The sequence below is a fragment of the Tasmannia lanceolata genome, unplaced genomic scaffold (genome assembly GCF_043159265.1).
Source record: "Tasmannia lanceolata isolate RefF3 unplaced genomic scaffold, GAP_Taslan_0.1 ptg000054l, whole genome shotgun sequence".
Classification (NCBI taxonomy): domain Eukaryota; kingdom Viridiplantae; phylum Streptophyta; class Magnoliopsida; order Canellales; family Winteraceae; genus Tasmannia; species Tasmannia lanceolata.
This window is the reverse complement of record NW_027518731.1, coordinates 1-26261: the sequence shown is the minus strand read 5'-3', so window position 1 is coordinate 26261 and position 26261 is coordinate 1. Positions and strand designations below refer to the sequence as shown.

Here is a 26261-nt window from a genome sequence, read left to right as displayed (position 1 = left end):
TTCTTTGCAACTTGCTTTTGTCACTGCACAGCATATTTGTAATAGAAATTAACATAGCAACATAACCACACAAAAGGTCCATTAGTTGATATGTTTTAGTAGTGCTTACAATATAAACATTTCAATAAAAATAAATCAAATGACCCCTCAGTTTCAAACTAGTATAACAGGTGGCAAAAGAATAGCTCTCTGTTTTGGATTGCACCAAAAAAATCCAGTCTCTTATAGACCAGCTAATACATATTGAATTAAGGGTGATATGAATGCCAACAAGACCTATGCATAAGATTGGTACCCAACACCGGCATCTTAAATATCGGCAAAACCATCCAAAATCATCACATGGAAACAGGATTTGCATGATAGGGCTAGATGCCTAACATCAAATGCTAAGCAATTTTATATACCCATAGAAAATTCAATCTACTACATTGCTGAAGATTGCTTGGGTGGCATAAATTTGCCTGCAATGTCAGCCTTCAATTTCAACTAGTTGCAGACCCGTGCAATGCACGGGGCGAGAGAAAAAACTAAATTGTTTATAAAAAGTAGGTCAAGCTTCATGAGAGTAAGCAAAAGAACAAAAATGAAAATCCTAGATAGCACCCTGAAGTTAGAGTGAATACAAATTATGGAAAGACTAAAATCTTGTATAAGGAAAACCAAATTAATTTTTTTTGAATGTTTAAAAGCAAGTAATTATCCTCAACCATAGAGAAGAAATAGGTAAAGTACCACAAAACAGAGCACTAAAAAATGGCAACGGATGAAGTTCATGATCCGTGGGCAGACTGTAGTTCCTTTTTCTCGTAGAAGTAAGAATCCCAAACAGAGACATGGATTACAAACAGAGACAACTATTGCAAGAAAAGAATGAAAAGAAGAATCCCATATAAATGATCGCACTGGCGTGGAACATGGATGAAATCCATACTTATAGTTATTCGGGTTGTCCGTCGTCATGTCGATCTTGTCTCTTTCTATCACTGGTTGGTGGTGTATAAAGAAAATGTAAAACAAAACCTTAGAGAGACGGGGGATATTATTCTTGTAGAAGTAAGATTACAAACATAGATAACTATTGCAAGAAAAGATGAAAAAGAAGAAAACCATATAAATGATCACACTGGCATGGAACATGGATAAATTCAATAGCTTATAGTTGTTCGATCTCGTGCAACCATTCAAATGGGACATTAATGTCGCTATGGAGGCAATAAACTAATCTTTCTAAATTTATCATAACTAATACAAATAATCATTTTTAACTTCAAAACCATTTGCATATGAGATTATTGTATATGCAAATGAATATTAGAGGTATCCAAAGAGAAGGGTAGAGAGAAAGAGTACCTTCCAAACCCCACTACTTACAAATAATCATATTCGACTTCAAAACCATTAGCATATAAGATTATTGAATATGCAAATAAGTGTTAGAGGTATCCAAAGAGAAGGGCAGAGAGAAAGAGTACCTTCCAAATCTCCTCAATATAAATATAAGGTGACTTCTGAAGAGGTCTCCCATCATTAAATGCACCAATGACACATAATTTAAAGAGACAAATAAGAAGCTTCACGGAAGACACATTAACTTTTCATCCGGTAGAAATAGATTGAGAAGAATTAAAACACCGCTTAGAATAGTAGATAGAAATTAAGAATTTAGAGAGATCCTCCACAAATTTCACCGAAAAAAGAAATTGATAAGAATTAGTACTCTGCTAAGAACAGTATATAGAAATTTCTGAGGTCCTCCACAAATTTTGAGAGAGGCATTAAGGTCTTCACAATACGGAAACACGCTCGAATAGCTTCATCAATTTGCCATATTAGCTAAATTAGCTGCCAAAGAAATCGATACAAAGAAAGAAAACACTTTCAATTTTTCAACTAAATAGAGTCCTAGAACATACCTCTCATTGTCTCTCTCTCGGAAAAGCCCAGACTCCTCGCTTTCTATTGCCATGATCATATAATGTAACTCCTCCCTCTTCTAGGCTGCAAACTAAATACCAAATTTCCTCCTGTTTTTTATTAACTCCTTGTCTTCCAGCTACAAAAACGAAATCCCCAATTTCAAGAGAGTTGTTGAAACAAAAAGGAAGTTACTACCTTTTTGACTTTTAGTGAGAAGAAAAACAGATAAAATAAAAAGAGAGCCAACCCATACAATAAATTTAAAAGGCTTTGAATTGATATGAGAACCACTATCTGGGATGTTTTGTAACATAACAAAAGACTATCAAATCGAGGATTTCAAGAAAAATCGACAGTAAAGAGATTCATGCTTAGATGATTAACTTCTTCCCATCGTTTCACTTGAAGCAACACCAATTCACAACATAAAATAATCACTCTTCCATTTCCTCGAATGCATAAACAATGACTTATATTCCAAAATCAAATGGTCATAGAGGAGAAATTAAAATTACCTGAACTGCGTCTATCAGTTTTGGTCTATCAGAATCAGCGGCAGGACGGGTTCCAAAGATCAAAGAGCTAGGCCATACATTTCCCAAACAAAATACCTACAAAAACACATCATCCTGATAAAATAGTGAAGAAAGAAATAGAATTGCAGAGGGTAGAGAGTTGGTTTTACATTGAAATCAGGTTGGGTCCATGTTGAATCAATTCATTTTTTCCACAAAATCAATGCTCAAAGGATACTTGGGTAACATTTCTTATTAAAAATAACTTATGCGCAGGGATCATGTTACTATATTCCTGAGATAATAATCTATAACAAAAGATATAAATATCTTTGCCTTTGCCTGAATGAAATCAACATGAGCAAAACTCTGTTGGAAGCCCTATATAATCTTCTTGCTTGGAGGAGCTGTTCCACATGACATCTGCTTCTAAAATCCCAAGTCATAAGTGTGACTCTGCTCGATCAATAGCTCAATCTGGTGGGGGTAGAGAGAGAGAGAGAGAGAGAGAGAGAGAGAGAGAGAGAGAGGCTCTATCCTCTGGGCGGGGGTGTGGGGTGTGAAGTTCACAATCAATATGGAGATAACAACCTGGTAATTTAACAGTTAGAGAAGAATATCAATATATATATATATTTTTTCTGAATGTTTGAAGGCCGCTTTCATAGGCCTGTTGACAGTACTATGAGAAATCTATGATGCTATAACAAAGGAGCTTGCACTTACACATGCCAACCTCTAAAAAATGAATATGTGGGCATAGACACACTGATTTTAAAATTAATATTTAAGAGAAATTATATGATGAAGGGCCATATAAACAATTATCCATCATCCCATCCTTGATAACAGCAGCTCACTTTTTTAGGAGCTGCCGTTGGATCAAATATCAAGGGTGGTACTTCCGTCGTACCACCTTTACGTGTTTATACAGCCTTTCATCATATAATTCCTCACTATTTAAATAGGTTCAAAATGTTTGATATCAGTAGCTTTTAAACATTAAAACGACGGCATAACTTTGAATTCTATGCCCAGCATTGCATCAACCAAGAATCAAATAGAATGTTGAACATTAATATTATTTTATTTGGAAATTCAAAGTGTTCACAGATTTTAGCACTAACAGCATGATACTAATGTTGCACATCCCATGTTTTATAACTAAAATCATATTTGTCCACATTACTCAAAGTGTCACATAAAACATACAAATTGCCCGAATTGAAATGAATTACGCTTTCATGATTGTTAATGGTTTTAATGATAATCTTTTACCATCTATAGCTAGAGATGAGTTTGAACTGTAGGTAAATTAATAAGGTCGGATTCTTGCAAAAATATGACAGGTGGGAATGCTTAAGGTCGGATTCTTGCAAAGCAACACTCCCATGTGCAAATATATGACAGTTGGGAATGCTTAAGGTCGGATTCTTGCAAAGCAACACTCCCATGTGGAAATGGGGACATTGTAGACACATCACCAATCGGACCCATGATCCCTAGCATACAAATTCAAACACTTTATACCATGCAAATGTTTCAATTACCATATAATTTTAACTGGTCACCTAACAGTTTGCCACATCATGGAAAAAGCTTACTTGCTGAAAAATTTGAAGTAAAATGTTAACCGGCCATCATATAAAGTGATAGCAACATACTTGAGACAATTCCTCCAGAAGGAGAGAAGGACTGCACCATACTTTCATGAAAGATATAGAGAACACCATAGGAATAGAAAATTTAAAAAACAGAAACCAAATCATGATGCTAAAATTCAAAAAAGAACGAGAAAGAAAGGTTTGAACAGATGCGTATCTAGAAATGAAACACACGAGCGTGTGAACACAGAGATAGAGAGCTTGAAAGAAAGAAACAGAGAAAGAGATCGAGATAGAGAGCTTGAGAGAGAGAGAGAGAGAGAGTCCCAAACGAACGGGGCCATGGTATCAAATTCAAAATTTCAGAAAGGAAAACATAGAAAGAAATTAAAACAATCCCAACTAATGGGACATTCAAAACCCAATAAATTAAAACATTACCTAATAAAATTGGTGAGATTCCTATAAAGCCCATCAAACTACAGGTTTTATTTTTAGCCTATGCATGAACACCCAAACTAAAAAAATGTCTGACAAATATATTTTTTGAATATAAGTTGAAGATAACAGAAATAGGAGATTTTTGCATACCAATTCGGCAATTCCAAATAAACCCCACCATGCTTAACCCCATGGACGGTTATCTCCCTCAAGGGTCTTTTCTTCATCTTGGCCCCACCCACCACCAGATTATGCATATCATAAATGTAGATGTACAATTAGATAGCATCTTGAATACACTTATAGATGAACAATTACTCAAGAGACAAAAGATCATATCAATAGTGTTGCCACATCCTAATAAATAGAAGGAAAGAGGCAACAAATAACAAAAAGAACTCACGATTTCCATTATGTAGATCCAAAGGATCACTTTTCTCTTGATCCAAAGCTCTCCCATGACCTCTAGTATACTGTGCAAAGCAAAACCCAAAAGGGGTCTGAAGTAGGGAGAAGAGGGAAACCCACCCATGTAGTCTTGCCTGTACTTAAATTCATTGCTTCCATGAGGGAAAAAAGTAGAAACCCTGGATGAAAACCCCAAATCAAATAAACCATAGAAGCATAGAAGGAAAGAGGCAACAAATAACCAAAAAAAAAAAAAAAAAAAAAACTCACGATTTCCATTATGTGGATCTCAAGGATCATTTTTCTCTTCATCCAATGCCCTCCCAGGACTTGTAGTATCCTGTACAAAACGCAAAGGGATCTAAAGGATCATTTTTCTCTTTATCCAAACCATCCTGTTTCCACACCGTGAGCCCATACCACCGTGACCTCTACCAACGTCACCTTATACACCTTTCAAGATTTTAAAACATATTTGAATGGCCATATGAATGAGTCCACAAATTTGTGTCTTTTGTCATTCATCTTGAGAGGTCATAATGAGTGTCTCTACAAAATTCGCAAATAAATTCACAGGGTTGTCCATTGAGCATGGCATAAGATGCTCCTCTCAAGATTTTATAAATTATTTGAAAAGTTGTGGTGTCACTCCTATGACTTATGGCCAACCCTTAACAAGAAAGAGTTTTTTTGTTTGTTTTTGTTTTTTTAACAAGAAAGACTGTCTCCATCTAGTATAAGTGTTTGCTTCTAGAGAGAGTGGAAACCTCTCCCTAGATACACACTTTCCGAGGCAAAGATTTGTGACTATGCTAAAGAGGGAGTTGGTAGACTTGTTTTTGCATTTGGGCATGCTGGCAAGATGATCTATAAGAGGGATTTAACAGAAAGCTTCAGGAATTGAACTTGGCAGAAAAATAGGTAGGTAATGATGTAGGCAAAAACAGATTCAATTTTTGGAGGATTTAAACTCAGGCTCGACCTGGACCAGTGTTACCGGTGTCACTTACACCCCCCTCCCACATGCCCTCCCCGTGTATCGACCAACGATCTGCATCGCATGACCCACACGGTTTATTTGTGACCTGGGTCGTTAAAAATGGCGATCCAGGTCGTACGACTAAAAACATGCTTCGTTTGCAACCTTGTAGCACTGTTAGTCTCCTAAGCCCTGTAATTTGAAGGGTAAGTAAGGTATTAACAGTTAACTTGAAGGTCTTTGGTGCTCACCGGTGTCCTGTCAATATATCATAGTGTGTAAACCTTGTGTGACGACCCGCAAGAGAGAAAGAGAGATGAATGTCAACATACGTTGATATCATGCGTCCAAGTGCTCTTTTAGCCTCCAAAATGGAAGAGCTATTTTTCGCCCTTTGAGAGAGACATCAACACAGGTTTTTATCTCCAAGTGCTCCAGTTACAATTTACACGCGGATATCATGCTTCCTCTAGTGTATTACACTCTTAAAATTTTGGTATTTCCCTTGTTCAAGCTAACCAAACTTGTCAGTTGATTATTATATCATATTCTTTTCTCATAAAGTTTACTCATTTGACATTTTTTTATTAGTTTACAATCCCCTAATGCCCTATTCGTTTTAGATTTTGAAAATTGATTTTAATCCCAAATCAACCCAGGACCGCAAACAGTGAACCAAGCCTACCCTCATTATACCCCGTACCTATTCCCGTACTGCGTACCGGAATGAACCGCGTTCCAAGTAACACATTATCTCTTTTAAAAAGAATTATCTTTCTTCTTAATAAAGCATTATCTCTTTCAAAAAAACAGAAATGTAGATTGCAATTTCAGCCGTGTTGATGCCTGCCTTTAGTCATCATTCATCATACATTGCATGGATAAATTTCCCAATCAAAGCTATTGCATTGGGCGCTTTTTTCTTATCTAATTGAATTATAAATTGCAACTCCAACACTTAAAAGAAACAGGAGGGCAGCTTTCCTAGAAACCGCTCCCTTTGACGGATCCAAGCAATAGTCCAGTAACGAAAAAATTTACCCTTTTGAAATCACACTTCCATACAGTGAGAAAGGACATAAATCACTAAAAATTTAACAGTATATTCATTTCTTCATCAAAAACCTTGATTGTGTATCTTGTAAAGTTTATCAACAGTCCTTGTTATATTCTGCAATCTCATGTTGGCAAGTACTCCATTGTGAAGCTATCTATTACAGACTGTCAACTGTATATGTCACGAAGCTCATAACTTTGTCTTTGATTATTTTGTGCATTTCTCATTATTTTGGTCAATTTAAGTTTTTCAGCTGTTATCTTTCCGGTCGTTCAAAAGCAGCACCAACTTCTTGTTACTCTGCTTCTATGTAATGCTTGTGCCATGGAGGTATGTTCTGATCGAAGTTCTTCTACTTCATCAGTAATAGTTTGCCTTAGGTTTATTAATGTAAATAGTAAGTATGTTAATCCTGATAAAAAAGAATGTGCTATTGTATCTGTGTGCTTAGCACTGTCCCTAACTTTTCGTCTTGTTTACATTGTCATTATATAGTAATCATATTTTGGCAACATAACTTTATAGGTTAGTGGTTCATATCTTTCTTGAACTTTGTGTAGGCTCAATATACTTATAATTCCTATATGGGGGATTATCTATACTCCTCTCCCTCGTCTATTGTAACATGATACACATGTGCTACAACCTTACCTTTAATTTTAACTGCATTAATGTTCAAAATAATCATTATAAAGCTGAATTGGAATATAGATTTTATAAAACTAGAAATTATACTTACTTTTAGTAGTACTCTTTCTCCTATTAGGTGGGGAAGTAGATCCAAAACTATTACCAACCAATTGGGATGGTGGTCAAAGTGCTACATCAGTTGAACGAACAAGAAATGATTGAATAGCAATGAAATCAAACACCATGCCATTGTTATCCAGACTGCTACGATCAACAAGAATAAAAGAATCTTCCTTTTGCAGCTATCCAATTATTGTTAGAATCAATATGGTCTGCCAAGATTGGATCAATGTTCTGCATCTTCTTTCTTGCAGCTTCATGTTGTACATAATATAGATTAGAGCATTTTGATTTCCTCGTACACTGCTGCTCGGTGTCCCTGGTGATGAAAAGGGGCGCATTTGTCACTTCCCAAAATGAATTATATTGGATGATAATTAGCAAACAAGAAACATGGATACCTTGTACACTCGTATGATGCACGACAAGTATAGAAAGTAACAATTACAACTACAACTACACCTAAAATCCTCAGGGATGCCAATGGGTACAAGTAAAAAAGATAAATGATAAAAGATAAATCCTCTGGGTACAAATACTACCTCCTATAATCTCTAGGATTGGGTACAAATATTACCCCTTCCAATCTATTCTCCTGGATTTGGTATAAATACAACCCTTTCCAATCTCTTGGACCGGGTACATATACCACCCAGTCCAATCAAATCTCTTATGCTGGGTACAAATATTATCCCCTACAATCTCTTAGATTGGGTAAAAATATTACCACTTCCAATCCAATCTTTGGTTTGGGTACAAATATTACCCCTTGGATAGGCCTGGCAAAGTTGGCCGAACCGGGCCGAAACCGAACCGAAAATTCAGTTTCGGTTTGCGTAAATCAAACCGATTCAAATTTCGGTTCGGTTTCAGTCGGTAGAACCAAACCGATGTTCGGTTCGGTTCGGTTTCGGTTTGAACCCTTGCCGAACCGAAACCGAACCGAAACACTAAAAGTATCAAAACATAGTGATGTGTGGCATTTGAAAATTGAAGGGGCGCCTATTTCATTCGGTTCTCTACACAGACTACACACTTGTTAAGGTGAGCACATCATTTTACAGCCATATATAGCATGGGAGGCCTCACATTTTACATATCATGTTTTCTATATGGTAGGGCCCAATATAAACCCATGCGTATGATGGGGCCGATCATTTTATATCCATCAGTGGGCTCACCATTTCCACCCAAACCCATGTTTTCATAAGGTGATTCCCATCCACGCCAACCAAATCCATTAATAGGGTGGGCCCACCGCTTTCACGTCATGTTTGAATGGAAAGGGCCCAATTATTTTACACCCCGAGAGAAACCAAAGAAACTGAAAACCGAACCGAAACCGAAATTCTTGAATCAGCTCGGTTTGGCCATTTAGCAATTCGGTTCGGTTCGGTTTCGGTTTGGAGTGTAGGGGTTCGGTTTTAGTTTGGTTTCGCCCCAACCGGGCCGAAACCAAACTGTTGCCACCTCTATCCTTGGGTTGCAACTTGTATGGAGTTTTACCCGACCTGAATAGACCTGACCCGAAAAAACCCTGGGTCGGGTTACAAAATCATGGGTCTCGAGTCGGTTCGGTTTAAAGAAAAAAAACCAGATACTGATGAAAATCCTAATCTTCTAAATCTCTCTAAACTTGTTTCTTATTACACGGAAGGTGAATTTCCCTCTCCAAACCCATTGAATCTAGCAAAGATAAACATCCACTTCTTTCTCTATCGAATTACTCTGCAACACCTTATAAAAGCTCTGCAAACGGATCTAAAAATCTCGAGTGTAGGAATTGAATCCTATAGCTTGGATTCTGCAAATAAAAGACCATCTTCAGGTGAATTTTTGAACCATTTATTATTATTTATCGTTCTTCTAAGATTCTCTTTTAAACCTGCTCTTGGTACCAAAATCCACTCGAGCTCGTCCAGTGCTCAAAGAACACGCATTAGGGGTCCCAAAGTTTGGACTCTGGAAGACCACTCTAATGGTCAATTAAGAAATCAGCACCCATTTTAACGTTAATTGTGGAAGACTTTAACGATTTTTTACATCAATTCATGTTAAAAGGGGTGCGAATTATCCCTTTGGGCAAGTTCTGTTACCTATTTGGGCTATGTGCCAAGTGTCAGATTTTTAGTGGAAGGGCTGATTTTACCCCTAACAGCTGCTACCTTTTTGGAACACGTAGGGGTGTCAATGGATTCACTTCGGAATCAAATCCACTTTATGTCTCAGTCATGATCCATTCAATCCCTAGTCGGCCGGATCGGATTTGGAGTGTTCCTCGGATCCTACTTCCTGTGTCCCGGCCACGATCCATTTCAAATTGGACGAGTCCTAGTAGGTCATGCTTACATTGTACACAATTAAAATGTTAAAATGAAGTTATAATGTAGTAAACCAATGTTCTTGACCGGATCAAAAGATATGTAATAGCTCCCAAGTGACTCAGAACCCTAATACCTGCGCAATGATGGAAACCCATGAACAGAGTTGTTCACCAAATGAAATCCAAGGATGATCTAGCTCTTTTCGATGAGCTTCCCCCTTAATGTATCTCTTTTTATTGTTTGCCTATCTTTGTACTTGACCATCTCGGTCGGTTTCTTTAATTGATGTATTCCGCTACTTTTCAAAAAAAAAACGAGTTGTTCACCAAATGAAATCCAAATATGAATACACAAATGAATAAAATGATGGAGGAAGAGGAAGAGATGTAGAGATGTATCGTGAAAAGAGATGAAACATGAAAGTGAAGCACGAAATTGCATAAATGTGAAATTTATTTGCTTTTAGAGAAATACTCTACACATTACATATGTTATTACATACTTTATTACATATGTTATTACAAACATTATAAGGGTATTTTTTGTAAAAAAACTTCGGATCATGACTATCCATCGGATTTTCTTTGCATGTCCGGATCCGATCCAAAAAAATTTTGAATCCTGTGATGAGGATCCAAAACCCGTCCATGGATCTTTCTAGTATGCCCTTATCCGGTCCATTAAAGTTAAAGTTCGGATTCGGAGGATCCATCGATCGAACCGTCTGGATCCATCGACACCCCTAGGAACACGGTTTTGTTGATTTCAAAATATTATTTTTCTTGCCCTTTTTTCTCTCCTGGTGTGGTGAATAGCAGTTGGGTGAAGATGAAATGAGAGAAGCTGCAATGGCAGCGATCCATGCTCTCCAGCCCAATTTCCAGTCCCCAAAAATCACCCAAGATCAACTTGACAAGCTCAAGGTACAATCTCTCTGTTTAAAATCCATCCAATTCTTCATAATAATGTACATATTTTATCTCTTTGTGCAGATATATCAAAGCAAGCGGCTAAGTATTTATCTCTTTGTCTTTGTGTCAACATCATCATTGTTGATGGTCGATGATTTGCACATGAACTACTGTACTTGGAAACAGAGTTAAGTTTCTCTGGGTAATGCACTGTTTTCTTTTTATACTATTGTATCTCATTTGTCATTTGATTCCTGGTGTTTCTTATATTTCTTTGTTCTTTAGGTGGTTGTTTTACACTCTTTAACCAAACCATTAGATGATATTTGCACATGAACGCTGCTATACATGGAAACCAGAGGTAAGTTTCTCTCAGTAGTGCATTGTTATCTTATTATACTATTGTCTCATATTTCTCATTTGAGTCCTTGACACGAAGCAGTGTTTATTATATCCTCTTTGTTTTGGATTTTAAGAACTGATGGTGAGTCAGGGTATCCAGTTAACTGTTGATTCAGATCCATGTATCTCATAAGAAACATAAAATCATGTTTATACTAAAAACAAGAAAAAAAATTAACGTATGCTTTCAATACGGCAATGAGGAAAGTTATCACACTCTCTTCTCCCTAGCAGCCTAGTCCGGTGAGAGTTCTTTCAAGGACCCGCCTAGTTTAACCTTTCAAAGTTTAATCATCTGCGGGAGAATTTCGACTCACACTAAAGGGTGTCTGGTCTGTCCTTCTTACAACATGGACACATGTTCGTATTATTTAAAGCATGGATGGAAATTTTGTTACATGGACCACCGGCAATTCTTAGAGTACAATCAAAGATTTCGGTATGATAAGTTATCTTTTGATGGCAAAGTAGAAGTAACACTAGCTCCGATTTCGCTGCCAGAGAGTGAGGTACTAGATCAATTATAGAACATTAACATCACATTTGGTAAGAACCAATATGTCTGTGGGAAGAAGAGGGGATGTGAGGAGAATGATACTGAGCAATATAATTGGTTGGAACTTGGACAAAGCAAATCCAATTCTTTAAAAAAAACCTGATGTAGCGCACGAGCACAGAAGCAAACTCAGTTTCTATATTGGTATGTTGTGATACCAAATTTGATGTAGATCTGACAGTAGAAGCTCTGTTCCCAGTTAGCAGTTAGATCACATCACCACTTGACCAAATGCTCTTCATGTCGCAGCCTCAGTTTAAAAAATGACTGGACTGAATTGAAATTGTGAGTTCACTTCTCGATTAATTTCAGAACTGATTTGTTTTGAAATTCTGTCTTTTGCCGATATCCAATGATAAAGGAACCAGAAGTGCATTCAGTTAAGAACTAATATTGTGGATTGAGTCGCGGTTCAGTTCAATTTGAATTGAACTAGTATCACCTTCTACTGTTCACTGTTAGTTGCAATCCCCTACTTAAGCAAGATTCAATCAATCTTCTATTCTTTAGTTTAGAAACTCACTATCCAATTTACATCCAATTATTTTTTTGTGCTGTCAACATGAATTTACTATTTTAAACTGCTTGCTTTGGTGGACTGTTTCATGGGGTACATCCCAAAGAACAACTGAATTGAACTGGTCTGCAAGTCATCATTAATTCAGTTCAGTCCAAAGAACTATTGAAGGAAACCATGTCAAATGAAATATTAACTAAATCTTGGTTCCTTGAGACTTGTTGGGTCTGAACTATTTTAGATCAATGCTGGATTGTGGTAAAATTTGATAACCTCAACAATTGTCTAGAATTGGATAGTTCCATCGGTCTTGACTGAGCTTAGATTATTTATCGATCGGTAACTGATCCTGCGTACAGTATTGGATGTAAATGGACTACTTCTAACAGTCTCTAATCTCACAATTTTATGAACTTATTTCTGTTGAGCTCTGCAAATTCTTTGACAAAATCTGAAATATATAGATATTGCAGATTGCAAGTTTTTTATGGGTCTTTTTCTTGGTCACAATCTGTTTGGATCCCTTACCGGTCAGATCCTAATTTATGGGTCTAGGTCACACGATCCATTTTGACCGGACCGTCCTTTTGAGTATTCTCGGTCCTACTTATGTTAACACAATTAGACCTTAGGGTTACGAAAGGGAAAAGTGAAGAAACTCGAGAGTGATGAGAATAGTAATAGAAATGAAAAGTAGGAAAATTAAACATTGTTTCTGGTTTTGAGTAGGTTTTTGAATATTACAAAAACACCCTTTGTGAATAGACAAATGAACCAAAAATATGAAAGGTATTTCATACATTGGCACCCTCCATTCGGACCTATGACGCTTCATCGAATCTTTTGGAATGGACCTATGATGCTCCATCGAATCTTTTGGTTATGTCTTGGTCACGATCCCAAATAATTTTTAACCTTTGGAAATGGATCCAATAGACACGGTCGCATTGAGCTGTTGTGCCAAAATCTTGTCCATTAATGTTCGGACCCTTTAGATCAATCGGATCCCATAGTATTAGTCTATTAGATTCTTTAAACAAACAGAAAATGATCACTTTTCTCCTCATTCTAGCACATTTTTCATTTAAAAAAAAAAGAAAAAAGACCCAAAGTAATTATGAAAAGCATGCCAAATATCATAGATGAGAATAGCTTATATTGAATAGGGCCATTTCAGATGAAAAATGACACAACTCTTTATTTGAAACTTCTTCTATCAGGAAAACTAGAGGTAAAAAAGAGTGAGAATGATCCTTATCTCCCGTTAGAAAATAACACAGTAATGGAAAATTAAAGCGAGGAAAATCCTTCCTTTCTTCCCTACAAACTACAAAGCATCTTGATTCAATACAAGTCAGTGGCAGGGGAGAGCCCATTCTCTATTTGGGTTTGAGAATTAACACACTCAAGTTCAGGGTCTGTGTCTACAAAGGTGATGGCCTTGTCTTTCCTAAAAGTCAAATAAATAACGGCAAGGATGTAGAGCGCCATGAGAGGAAAGACAAAGATGCCAATGAAAATGTTGGCGAGCTTAGGCAGGCTGTTGTGGATGAGCCAAGTAACGAAGCTAGTGCTTAGAAAATACACATTGATCACAACAATGCAGAATCCAATGATCCAAGCGATTACCATGACCTGCAACCATGAGGGGACAAAGCACATAAAAGACAGAAAACTTATCTTCTTAGACTTTTTCTTTGGATGTAACATAGTTGTAAAACAAATTGTACGCCCATTTTTAAGAAAGTGGGTGTATCCAGAGCCATAAGAATTTTTAAGGAGGGATAAGAATTTTTATATGGGGGCAGCTGTTCAGCATGTAGCAAAAAGTGCATAGCAGGTCCCACATAAATGAATGTTCTAAACATATGTTACAGTATGTTCCCAAAACCTTCAATTTGTTAAGTTTTTACTATCATGCCTCCCAAAGTGAGGGCCACAAATCGAAGGGTTTATAGTTGTTGGATGTAAAACTTGCCACCAATTGGGAGTCGACATGTGGCACCAATAGGGAGTGGACACGTGGTGGCCGGACATCCAACCAATACCAAGTAAGGACTCTGATCCTCTAAATTGGCGCCCAATCTCCAAGGTATGCAATACAAACTGCATTTATTATTCCTTTCAGTGCCATTATCAATGTACTTTGATAATGGGGATCTACGGGGCGCCCCTGCAGATGGTTTTTGCAAGGGCGCCCTTCAGTTTTAGCATTGCGTGTATCTGTGTGTGTAAAGTGTGATAGTAAGAGGAACCTACATAGATTGAGTTCTTGTGAGGTCCCATCTTCTTTCGGCTATTACTGAACTTGAGAAGTGGGATGAGAGAAAATGGAAGCTCAAACAATTGTATCATCTGCATAAACAAAGCAGACCAGGTAAAAAATTAATTTCCAAATTGTACTGTACGTTGTAACAAAATGTAAAAAGAGAAGGGAAACAAATGCAAAGAAGATATACCGAAGCGATGATGATAAGACGACCAGCACTAGAAGAGCCACCGATTATGGAGACAACGAGGCTCGGAGTAATGGCGATGCACCTGGTCATAAGGTTCCGTTTCCATTTCTTCATTGTGAGACCCAAGAATCCCTATATATTTTTCTTAAAAAAAATCAGTCTAAAGAGCAAGATGTCAAGATAAAGGGTCGGTTTGGTTGTGAAATTCATCTGTACTTTAAGTGAAATCTCCATGTAAACTTCAATCTAGAAAGGCTCTTTAAGATTGAAGGTTTACACACAATTTACACTCAAAATTTTATTGGGTTTACTACTGAACTGACCAAAAAGCACCATATGTGTAGTGAGTATGTATCCTCTTGCCTGCATGATAAATTGCCCTGCATAAGTGCCTGTTATAGTGGAGCTTTGTCCAGATGCAAACAAGGCTATCCCATATATTGTAGAAGTCGATCCTCCCAATACATTCTGTAAACATAATGTATGAGGAAATAAGAAAAAAAATGTTTAAATCATTTTCCCACACTAAACTGCTCTTTAGTGTCAAGAACTTGAGTGAGAGTGATCCATCCAAATTGTGTAGTGTGGTGATAAGGCGTCAATTCGAACAACAATAGTGAAAAATATGGCATGGAGAAAGCACAAGAAGCTGATCTCTGTTTGATGTGGTCCTGTATGGTGTTTTCCCATGCTAAGTTCGAGGCAAGGCGGATAGTCCTCTTGGATTTTTCAATAGATTTCAGCTTGTGGTCTGTCCCAGGGCCATTTTTGGGTTAAAAAACTGTAAACACGCGAATGGTTTTCGAAAATTTGTCTCTTGCTTGCTATAGAGAGAGTTGGTCTATTTATCATTGAGAAAGAATTAAACAAGATCTTGATTACCTAGAAGATATACATTACAACCATGATTTCAAATCTCGGTTTCAGAATGCGTTTCGATCCTCACCGAAACCAAAATTTCGGCCTAAATCAGACGAAATCAATTAAGAAAGAATTTTATGTCGTCCAAAATTTCGGCCAAAATTTCAGGAAAAAAGAAATTTCGGTCGAAATTTTAGACCGTTTGTGGTTTATCCCATTTCAATTTCGGTCTCGACCGAAACCCGAAATTTATTTCAGTCGAAATTTCAAACCATGATTACAACTAAGTAAACCTAAGTGGGGGAAAGAGAATATCAACAGATGCAACAGACCATCCTCAAAATGCCTTTTGCATGGACGCCGGCAAATCCCTTTTCAAAATACTAGAGAGATCTTACAAGACTCTATTGGTTATGATGAACACAGACTTAGGCTCACAATGAATATCCTTGACTAATTGTTAGGGAGATATGGTGACCATGATCTTTAGGGAGTTTTTATATGGTGCCCGGCCGTCAAGTACCGTCAAAGTCAAAACGGTGCCCCCTTATATTTGATCCAACAGCTACCCACTTTTTAAGAGGCTGCTCTTGGGTCAAATATCACGGTTGGTACTTTTGAAGTACCACCTTCACGGGACTTGACCGTCGGGCATCATATAATTTCTCGAGCTTTAGGATGTCTGTTTGTGGGAAATGATTTCAGCGCTCCAATATTTTGATAAACTTGCGCTCCCATGTTTGTCGTGTAGTATTTAAAGAGCTGTAAGAGGAATATTATGTTTCTCAAAACGCTTGGCATTTTTAGTGTGGCCCACACTAGTGGGGACCCACTTTAAGTTAAAACGTTGGCTCTTCTATTCCACCTTGTATTCTATTCACTAAGGGAGTCTTAAGAGATAAATCTCAAGTGTTTTGAAACTCTAAAATAAGTAAGTATTTTAAGTGTGGAATGACACAAACTCTTGTGATCTGAAAACTATATATATATGTGCTGCGTTTGATGAGAACAAAACACATACGTATAGCTAAAGTTCCATCTAAAAAAAGGGTCCCTAATATGAGAGGAAAAGAGTGCCTGCGATCCTTCATCGAGCCTAAGGTTTTCTCAAGATTAGAAGATCTTTCTTCTCTTATTCGTGCGCAGAGATCGTGCTTTGTGTTTGTCGCTCGCCAAAGCTTGTTTATTCTACTTTCAAATTTTAGCTAGAGGGCTGCCATCCGTACAATCAAAATTGACCGTTGACAGGCTTTTGGGGAATTGTAATGGGTTTTGACTGATGGTTAAAAAACTATAATTAGAGATGGCTGACCTTAATCAAGAAAGATGCAGAATCAACGGTGAGATTGCTGCATTGGTTAGAAATATCATTAGAGATGTTTGGGGCGAAACAGACAGTGCCAGCTACAGATATGACGGCCACATTGATTAGAAATGCCAAGAACAAAGCAAAGCCGCTCTCAATAAGGAAGTACCTGCATGCATTCTGAAATAGGAATATATCTGTTAAAGATTTTTCAAAATCAAGTGTTTTTTGTCAAAACAGTTTTTGGAAAATATTTTCTTTAAGTGTGTTTTGGAAAAAGAAAAACTTTTCTTTGGAAATAGTTACTTTTTGCAAGAGAAAGAGAAGAGTGTAAAGTAGAGGGAAAAGATAGTCCCGTACCGACTCGTAAGAAAGAAAGAGTTGAGCTTATAAAGCTTCACTATTTCTTCTTATTTGTTTATGTGCACATGGGGTCTTAGCCATGGGTCGAACCGCGGGACGGTGCAACGCACCGTCCGCGCACACGCACGCGCGGCGTGGGCAATGGGCAATGGGCAATGGGCTATAGGGCGCTTTATCCCAACTCTCTAGGATTGATCTGGTTCGTTGAATCGCGTATGGGCGCGATCTAACGGCCAGAATTCAAACCGATCTGGAAAGACTCTATACAGGGGTGCTTTTCACACTGAAAAGTCACCAGAGGCTCTATAAAAGTTGCAGAACCCAGCCATTTCAAGGGAGAATCGAATTTACCCATTTCTGGAAAAATTCTTAAGACTTCCAGTGCATTATACTCTCTTTCTTGCTCCCACCCAAATTCGTTTTACTAAACTATTTTCTTATTGTTTATCTAATTACTGTTATACTGCAGTAACATAAATTAGACTGATTCTCTCAGGCTTGTAAGATTCTAAGGGCATTTTGGATTTGACTCCGCTTGTGCATAGCGTCGTCAAATTAGTAGGACATTCCTACTGGCTTCATTGTATCTTGGAGGCAGTTCGCGGATCCCCTTTGCACACTTCTAGTGGGGGCGAAATCTGTCTTAAGGAAAGCGATTTCGCGCCTTGAAGCAAACTGGTTACTGTTTTTTTTTTCTTTCCAACAGATACAAATTATTTCTCCAACAATATCAAACAACACTTTCACTTCTCAATAAATAATTTGGGTTTACAGTTTTGTTTTCTTATTCAGTTTAATCACGTACATTGATCTCGTGAGCAGATTGAGGTATCTTCCTTGATAGAACAAGAGCAGAATGCAGAAAAAGATTATGCCTGAAAACATAGATTAAGAAAAGTTAATGAAAGAATTTCAGCACAAATAATGAAAAAAATAGGTCGTGTTCGGCAACCATGAATATTATTCCATGGAATATTGGTGGACCCAATTGTGAAAGATGAGCTTGGAGGGGGGCACACATTGGTGGACCCTACTAACAAGTAACAACTAGTCCCATTAATATTTAATGAAATATTCTTTTTTGGTTGCCAAACATGCCCATATTGAATTGCGAAAATTATAAATGGATAGACAGTTCTTACGGTGTGACAATGGAACCGATGAGTGCGACGGTATCACCAGTTGTGCTCTTCCCCTTTAGGTTTGGAATGAAAATTCCCTTCAACATGTCTAAGACTGGAGGCTTTACATAACCCAATTCTCCATAGTAACACCCCGCCATGACAAACACGAAAATTGCTATCAGAAGTTCTAGTTTTCGAGCCTGCAAGAACAAAAGAGAACCCCATCTTTCTTCTTAAATTACATCATCCTTTTCTCTCTGCAATTTTCAATTTTAGTTTGATGAATAGGTGTTGTTTATATGAAAAATGCTGACACTACAATCACTGCTGCAAAAAATAACTAAACTCACAAATCCTCCTTTGCTGCATCATCTTTACAAAACAATTCCTAATTGCTTGATTTTCAAATTCCTTTTTTTTGGCTTTTGCTACATTGTTATTTTTCAAATGGGAAATGATAATGGCACTCCCTTGTTTTAATAATGTCACCATTCTCTTTATCAAGAGTTCTCTAATTAGATGTATATAAAGATCTTGCAATTCCAAAAGAGGAAAGTGTTTATGAGCTAGAGCTCAAATAACCTTATTTGAGCTCGAGCTCAAAAACTCATGCCGGCCCACTTTTTTGGGGTGACCCAAAGCATTCATTTGAAAGGCCCTTACATGGATAGGGTGCCTACAAAAAATCAGGTCCATAGGATCATCCTAACCCTTTCATTTGTGGAGGGAAAAAATAAGTAGATCTGTGGAGAAACAGTATATTTCCATTTTCCCCTCAACTTTTGGATAGATTAGGATGATCCTATAGACCTGATTTTTGGATCACACCCTATCCAAGTAAGAGTCTTTCAAATGAATGCTTTGGATCACCCCAAAAAATGTGGGCCCACATGAGTTTCTAACGCACTTGAGCTTGAGCTCAGAAACACTTTACTCTTTCCAAAAAGCTATCAACAATTATAAATTGAGGAATGCTAAACTCAATTAAAAGGGGAGTGGGGATGTCTTTTACCTTTCTGAATTTATTCTTACCAATGCTAAATACTTATTCCAATGTCTGGTTGCGAAAATGCCAATTGAGAAATTGAGCTATAAGAATCAACCACTACCATAGAAGTAAAACTAGTCGATTCACCATAAAACTCGTCCCACTTACTGTTAAACTACCAGTTACTCCAAAAGCTTAAGCTATTGGAGAAAGGCGTTATTTATCTTTAATACTTTTAACAATCCCCCGCACGTGTGGCCTACTTGGCAAACACATGGCACATGTGGTCCCACTTTGGGCCAACCATCGCATGTGGATTTTTGCTATCCCGGAGGTTTGAACTCGAGACCTTTGGCTTTGATACAATGTTAAACTACCAGTTACTCCAAAAGCTTAAGCTATTGGAGAAAGGCGTTATTTATATTTTATACTTTTAACATTGACTCGATTTCCGGTGAAGAGTTTACTCACTAACAACTCATCCGGTGGGCAAAGGGGAAAACCCAATTCAGCATGCAGTTTTTATACCCTCAAACAAAATAAATATATTTATATAGATAAAATCTCCTTACATAAATACAAAATGTACCCAAGTTTCTATCGCTTTAGTAGTCGCTCATTCAAGTCAACTCGACTCAACCCACTTTTTCTCAAATCGGGTTTAAGATTTTGACGGCTAAGGCCACATTTGGATACCCACAAGATTTAGAATTGGATTTCTCACATTTGCAGTTGAGATTTGGAACTGGATCAGATCCTTAGATTTCCAAATCAGCTACAACAGAGGAAAAAAATCCGATTTACAAATTTGTTTTGCAAGACATTATTTGGAAATCAATATTTGTGGCAATTACCTTCACCCTCGCTGCTCCTCAACCTTACTGCTACAGCAGCCAGACATCTCTCTCTCTCTCTCTCTCTCTCTCTCTCTCTCTCTCTCTCTCTCTCTCTCTCTCTCTCTCTCTCTCTCTCTCTCTCTCTCTCTCTCTCTCGTACAACATGAGCATGAGGATGATTGATGTATTTATATCCAAAACTCAAGTCCAAAAACATGAGGTATCCAAATGTGGCCTAATGGCCCTGTTTGTTTTGGAATTTGAGAACCCATTATTAGTCAAAAATTCATTATTAGAGTCAAAATTAAGGCCCCGTTTGTTTCGGATTCTGAGAACCGATTGTGAGTCCAAAGATGAATATCGGACTGAAATTTAAGTTTATAATTTGAGTCCAATAATCAGTTTTGGACCCACAACCAGTTCTGAAAATCCAAAAGAAACATGCCTAAACTTAAATTTGTGTCCAATAATCAGTTTTGGATTAACAATCGGTTCTCAAAATCTAAAACAAACAAGGCAATAGAAAACTACATATAGACACATTAAAATTAGGGATGGCAACGGTTCGGTTTGACCCCCAAACCGGACTGAACCGAACCGAACATAAATATGTCCAAACCGAACTGAAACCGAACCGAACCAAACCAAACGGAGATGAAAATCGGCGCATTTATCATTGTCGAGACCAAACCAAACCGAAACTGAACCTAACCGATCATCAGTTTTCCTTTTTAATTTTGTTTGCTCTCGTCCTATCTTCAGCAAATGGAAAAAGAAAGAAAGTACCCCAAATCTCTGCAAGCCCAGAAGTAGCAGTGCACTCGTTCCTGTAAGGAGAACTCCCGTCCAAACAGGAATGTGGAAAAGTATGTTGAGAGAAAAGGCGGTTCCAATCACTGTAAAACAAAAAAGATTTCAGTGCCCAAAACAATAACAAGAAGAAGATGAGTTAGAGAAATATCTAGTGAGGGTAGATGTATAACTATAGAGAGAAATTAAGAAGGGTATTTTTCGAGAAGATTTTTGGGTCATGATCAATCTATTATAAAGACCACTAAATGCTTTGTTGCATGATCTGTTCCTAAGCACAAGACTAGCTGTATAGAGGGAGAGAGGATGTTGAGAGAGAGAGAGAGAGAGAGAGAGAGAGAGAGAGAGAGACCCTCAGGGATATCAGCAGCTGTTACAGCAGCCTCTGCCATCAACCACAGGCAGTAATTCAGGTATGGTGGGTATTCAAGTCTGCAGATCTCAGACAAATGCTTCCCTGAAAAGAGCAAAATTAAAATGTATATATAGTGCATGTTGTTCAAAAATAATTTTCATTCCCATTTTCTTCTTGGTCGAGAAATGATTTATTAAGATTTCATACCCGTGGCTACACCTAGATTCGCTGAGAGTGATTGAATTACAAGGGCGAAGATCAATCCGATGAGAATCACCCACAGCAGCTGTCATTTATGAAATGAAAACTATTTAAGAACCAAGAACAATTGTTTGCACGTCAGACCACCTGGTGAATGGAAAGGTGGCTGGTCTGACGTGCAACCAGACTAGCCCTGAAATGCCTTTTGCATGGACCTAGCAAACCCCTAATAATAAGGGATTTGCTAGCGTCCAACTCAAAAGGCATTTCGCAGATGAGCTATTGCATGTGAGAACAACCACACAGGCTCACTTTTCATTAGATTCAGCCTTATTAAATTTAATTCATCTGAGATGACTGCTCTATCATGCAACAGCCAACCGCAAAGTGCTATTCTGTGAAAGTCCCTAGCTAGGGATTTAATAATAGTGATAATGATAATGATACGGTAGCCAAATTGGGACCGAGAGTGTAGCTTAACAAATAGCCTTTAACACCTTAGAAATCTCTCTCTTGATTTTTGGCTTTTTCCTCCATAAAAATGGCAAAACTACCCCTCTCATGCCATGTGGCATGTGGGGATTTGCTAGGTTACACTCTCGGTCTCCATAGCAGCACTCTAATAATAATAATAATAATAATAGGGATTTGCTAGGCAATTTTGCGGAAAGTTATTTCGCGGCTCACTTTTGCATGTAGAACAGGCACATAGGCTCACTCTTTAGCAGATTTTGTCTTATTCATTTAGTTCAACTGAGGTGGTTGTTCTGTCATGCAAAGGTGAGCGGTGAAAGCTTTTCGTGAAATTGCCTAGCAAATCCCATAATAATACTACGGGAATTCCTAGCCTCCATCCCAAAAGGCATTTCAAGGCTGGTCTGTCGCATTCATACACAGCCACCTCGTGCATGGAGACAAAAGTTGTTGTCTTTATTCATGAGAAGGCTGGTCTGACATGCAACAGACCAGATGCGAAATGCCTTCTACGATGGACCCTAGCAAATCTCTAATACTTACACTGCTACTAATAATAATAAGCTATTGGTATTCGTACTACAATGTTTTAATAATTGCACAAACTCATCTTGTCTTTTTTGTTTTAATCGGCTCCTGAGGGCTTTTTTTGGGAATGGTAATAATCTGACAGATAAATAATAAGACAAGATTAGTTATTGCAATTATCAAAATATGGTAGTGCCAATATCAATAGTTAAACAAATTATATTAAAAATTTTATATGGGTTCAAATGAAATTTAATAATATTGAGTTTAGCTGAGAACTTTTCTGTGTTTGAGAGAGAGAGTCGCTTTTCTTACTCCACCCATTTGTCATGATTTTAAGTGTCATCGTTAATCTCACAAACGCTAACAACCACAACATGATGATCTCACTTATTCTAACAACCCTAAACCAAGAAAGGGGTAGAGAGAGGGGGGATACTCTCACCTGGTATCTATGGCTAGCTCCAGCTTGTAGGTCAGCTTCAACTGTATAATTATCCAATCAAAAGCTTCAACATCAAAAACATTATACAAGGAATAACCATAAAAAAGGGGATTTTTGTCAATTAGTCCCTGCTTTGCAAGTTTTGCTAATTTTAATATTTCTAGTAAGGTGAGGACTGAGGAGTTCTATTATCAAAACAAGTAAGTGGAGATATTATTACCCTCAGACGAAAAAAAAACAAAAAACACTAGACAAATAGAGAGAGAGAGAGAGAGAGAGAGAGAGAGAGAGAGAGTTACGGTTGCTGGGATCCAAGTAAGCCAAGGACATAAGAAAACCAGGGCCTATGAAGAGCAGGAAGTTTGTCCGCTCGGGTCTCTGAAAAATGGAAAAAAAAAAAAAAAAAAATAACAAGGATCTTTGTAAACACTGGATTGAATCATTATGCAAAGTGTTAAGATTATATTTGATTTGATCCGACATATGTGGATTGAAAATCGGCATACATTTTATTACAATAAAATTTCCTCCAAACATAACACAAAGAACCAGTTATTCCTTGTAGCTCTTGAATAGTTATATAAGAGAGAGTAAAAATAGAAGAGAAAAGATGGGATAAACAAATAAACCTTGGGCTCCTCTTGCTGCATGTTATCTTTGCTAATGGTTGGTGGGTTTTCTTCCTCGATACAGACTGAAGCCATACGATTGCTCCCTCTAAATGAAGGGGGGCCTTTTCCAATTGGTTCCTGTTCCTCATTTGCCATCTCTCTCTCTCTCTCATGCTCTTAAATTTTAGTCATTCACTATTATTTATAGACCTGGCAAAAAATGACCCGGACCTGCAGGTCCACCCGGCCCGCCCTTAAATTACGGGTCCGATGACCCAATCAGTGACCCATTTGAAATTGACCCGCGGGTCCACCCGGCCCGTCAAAACTAGGCCGGGCCGGGTGGACCCACGGGTGCCCGTAGAGAAGTGCAAAGGTTTTATTTTGCACCTTTTTGGCCCTTTTTTCTGTAATTGTCATAACTTTTACTTTTTCTATGTATTTTTTTTGGTCATTGTCATTTTTTTCCTTTTTTCTATGTATTTTTTTCCGTAATTATCATATTTTAGAACATTCTTTCCATTTTTTTCCCGTAATTTTTCTACTTTGGATCCATTTTCCCGTAATTTCTCATTTAAAACTTAGTACCCCATGATTATTATTTATTGCTAGCCACCTTTTCACAAATCGTACTTCTGCCGATCTTTGCAGTTTGCACCGCGCCACAATAAGATAAATCTCTCAAACAGATGGTTGGCGAAGGTGGCTAGCAAATCCCTATACAGATAAAAAAAATCTTAAAAAAATATGTCAAAAATCCGGGTGGCCCGCGGGTCGACCCGGCCCTTACCGGGTCCAAGCTTAGTGACCCGTAAAATTTTCCGGGTCATTTTGACCCTGCCCGCCCGTTTGCCAGGTCTAACTATTTATATAAGGAATATGGTAATGGAGCTAAAATGAGCACCTCTTGTCTTTTATAAGAACTCCCCCTCTCTCTCTCTCTGACATGCTCTTAAATTTTAGTCATTCACTACTATTTATAAAAGGAATATGGTAATGGAGCTAAAATGAGCACCTCTTGTCTTTTATAATGACACCCTTCTTTTACTTACTTAAAAGATGCACGACATTACGTTGGTATGAAAAGCATGAAAATGGCAGAAGCGTTATTATGTATGAGAATAAGTGGGCCCTACTGTACCACCATATAAAAACTCTATCTTCATATTATCAAAGTTGAATTAAGTACCGACCCACTCAGTCCACTCAATTAGATTATATAATTGAGTTAAAAATTGAAGTTGTGGGGTGTTGATACTTGAGCTGCTAGAAAGACATGCTTGTTTCAGGGTGAGGAAGAGAATTGAAGAACATTATGGCAACCCTCCTGATTAAGCTTAATCATGGATTATATTTATAACAAGGGATTATATTTATAAAGTGGATGGGTATAAACCTCTACAAATCTGTTCATTTTTAACCTCCAAAAACTGAAGGGTTAGGATTAGGGCTGGCAATTTCACCCGAAAAAGAGGGGATCCGCCCCGCCCCGCCCCGTTTGGGGAGGGGATTCCCCGATTTGAAAGGGGAAGGGGAATATAAAAATTCCCCGGTGCGGGGAAGGGAAGGGGAAGGGGATGGAGTTGTCCCCGCCCGGCCCCGCCCGGCCCCGCCCCGCTAATCAATGCCATTTTTTTGTAAATTTTTAAGTGTTTTTTTTAAGGAAAACTACTAGAAACTCTGTGGATCGGCTACAAGATTCCCCCAAACATAAACTTAGCTTGTCTTTTCCTTTTAATTAGCTTCTGAGAGCATTTTGGGAACTATAATAACCTTTTCACAGATGTTGAAATAATAAAGACAAGCTGAGAGCCTGAGACGCCGAGTGTATGCAATTCTCAAAAAATCGTAGTGCCAACAGAATTTTAGGGTTGGATTGCAGGTTTTAATTTTCAACAAGAAAAATTTAGCTACTAGAAATTTGTTTCATGTCAGCACTAGACTGAATTGCAGTTAAAGAAATAAGTCATTTGTTGATTTTGTTCTCTTCTCCATTCTCATTTCTCATGCTCATCTGGGGGTTAACATGCTATACAGAATGAACTAATGAACATTATTTTGCGTGTGTGAGCGCCCACTTATGGACTTTTAAAGTTCATTGTGACTACTGAAATAGTTACTTTTTGCACATTGGCTGCCTGTTAATGAAGGTAATCCTGGTGCTCATTTCCTATTTATCATTCCATAATTTATGCAGAAAATTGCTGAAAGATGAGGTCCTGTTGTTATTTATGTTTGTTGTCTCATCCATGCATTTCTGATTTTGTCCATCTGTTTGTTGATCACATGAATAGAATCATAGCATTCATCACAATATTGTCTGTAATGGACGTAGAAGAAAGAAGCTCTGTTTGCTGGTTTGGTTGGGTTCCAAAGAGGGGGCGGGGCGGGGATTTTGTCCCCGAAGGATGCGGGGAGGGGAAGGGGAAGGGGAAGGGGAAGGGGATTAGATATTCCCCGCGGGGAGGGGAGGGGGATTCCCCACCATCCCCGCAGAGGGGAAGGGGAAGGGGAGG

The 26261-nt window shown here is 37.9% G+C and overlaps 1 protein-coding gene and 2 long non-coding RNA genes across 4 annotated transcripts; 1 reads left to right on the top strand and 2 right to left on the bottom strand.

Moving 5' to 3' along the window:
• Nucleotides 1-1675: 1675 nt before the first annotated feature.
• Nucleotides 1676-4945, bottom strand: LOC143864675 (uncharacterized). The gene is made up of 4 exons (XR_013241328.1): nucleotides 4631-4945; nucleotides 2436-2531; nucleotides 1917-2056; nucleotides 1676-1814 (listed from the first exon to the last, which is right to left on the bottom strand). It is a non-coding gene; the product is annotated as an uncharacterized LOC143864675 (long non-coding RNA).
• A 4284-nt stretch (nucleotides 4946-9229) lies between these two features.
• Nucleotides 9230-12586, top strand: LOC143864864 (uncharacterized). Its single transcript, XR_013241366.1, has 3 exons — nucleotides 9230-10921; nucleotides 10991-11096; nucleotides 11195-12586. It is a non-coding gene; the product is annotated as an uncharacterized LOC143864864 (long non-coding RNA).
• A 1030-nt stretch (nucleotides 12587-13616) lies between these two features.
• LOC143864736 (metal transporter Nramp7.2-like) lies at nucleotides 13617-23910 on the bottom strand. 2 transcript variants are annotated; one of them, XM_077375529.1, is made up of 13 exons: nucleotides 23764-23910; nucleotides 23434-23512; nucleotides 23135-23175; nucleotides 21694-21772; nucleotides 21484-21588; nucleotides 21108-21217; nucleotides 18516-18697; nucleotides 18179-18248; nucleotides 17017-17190; nucleotides 15207-15311; nucleotides 14844-14975; nucleotides 14644-14739; nucleotides 13617-14019 (listed from the first exon to the last, which is right to left on the bottom strand). In XM_077375529.1, the coding sequence occupies exons 1-13, from the start codon at nucleotides 23899-23901 to the stop codon at nucleotides 13729-13731; spliced, it is 1602 nt and encodes a 533-aa protein (XP_077231644.1). In that variant the 5' UTR covers nucleotides 23902-23910; the 3' UTR covers nucleotides 13617-13728. The 2 variants fall into 2 exon arrangements, with proteins under 2 accessions (XP_077231644.1, XP_077231645.1); XM_077375530.1 differs by lacking the exon at nucleotides 17017-17190.
• Nucleotides 23911-26261: the final 2351 nt, after the last annotated feature.

What these genes read in the sequence shown, in the direction of transcription:
- LOC143864736 (XM_077375529.1), bottom strand. Translation starts at nt 23,901, where the DNA reads ATGGCAAATGAGGAACAGGAACCAATTGGAAAAGGCCCCCCTTCATTT. An exon ending in GAGCTAGCCATAGATACCAG is followed by an intron (nt 21,773 to 23,134) that starts GTGAGAGTATCC and finishes CATAAATGACAG; the next exon opens with CTGCTGTGGGTGATTCTCAT. An exon ending in GTCTTATCATCATCGCTTCG is followed by an intron (nt 14,740 to 14,843) that starts GTATATCTTCTT and finishes TTGTTTATGCAG; the next exon opens with ATGATACAATTGTTTGAGCT.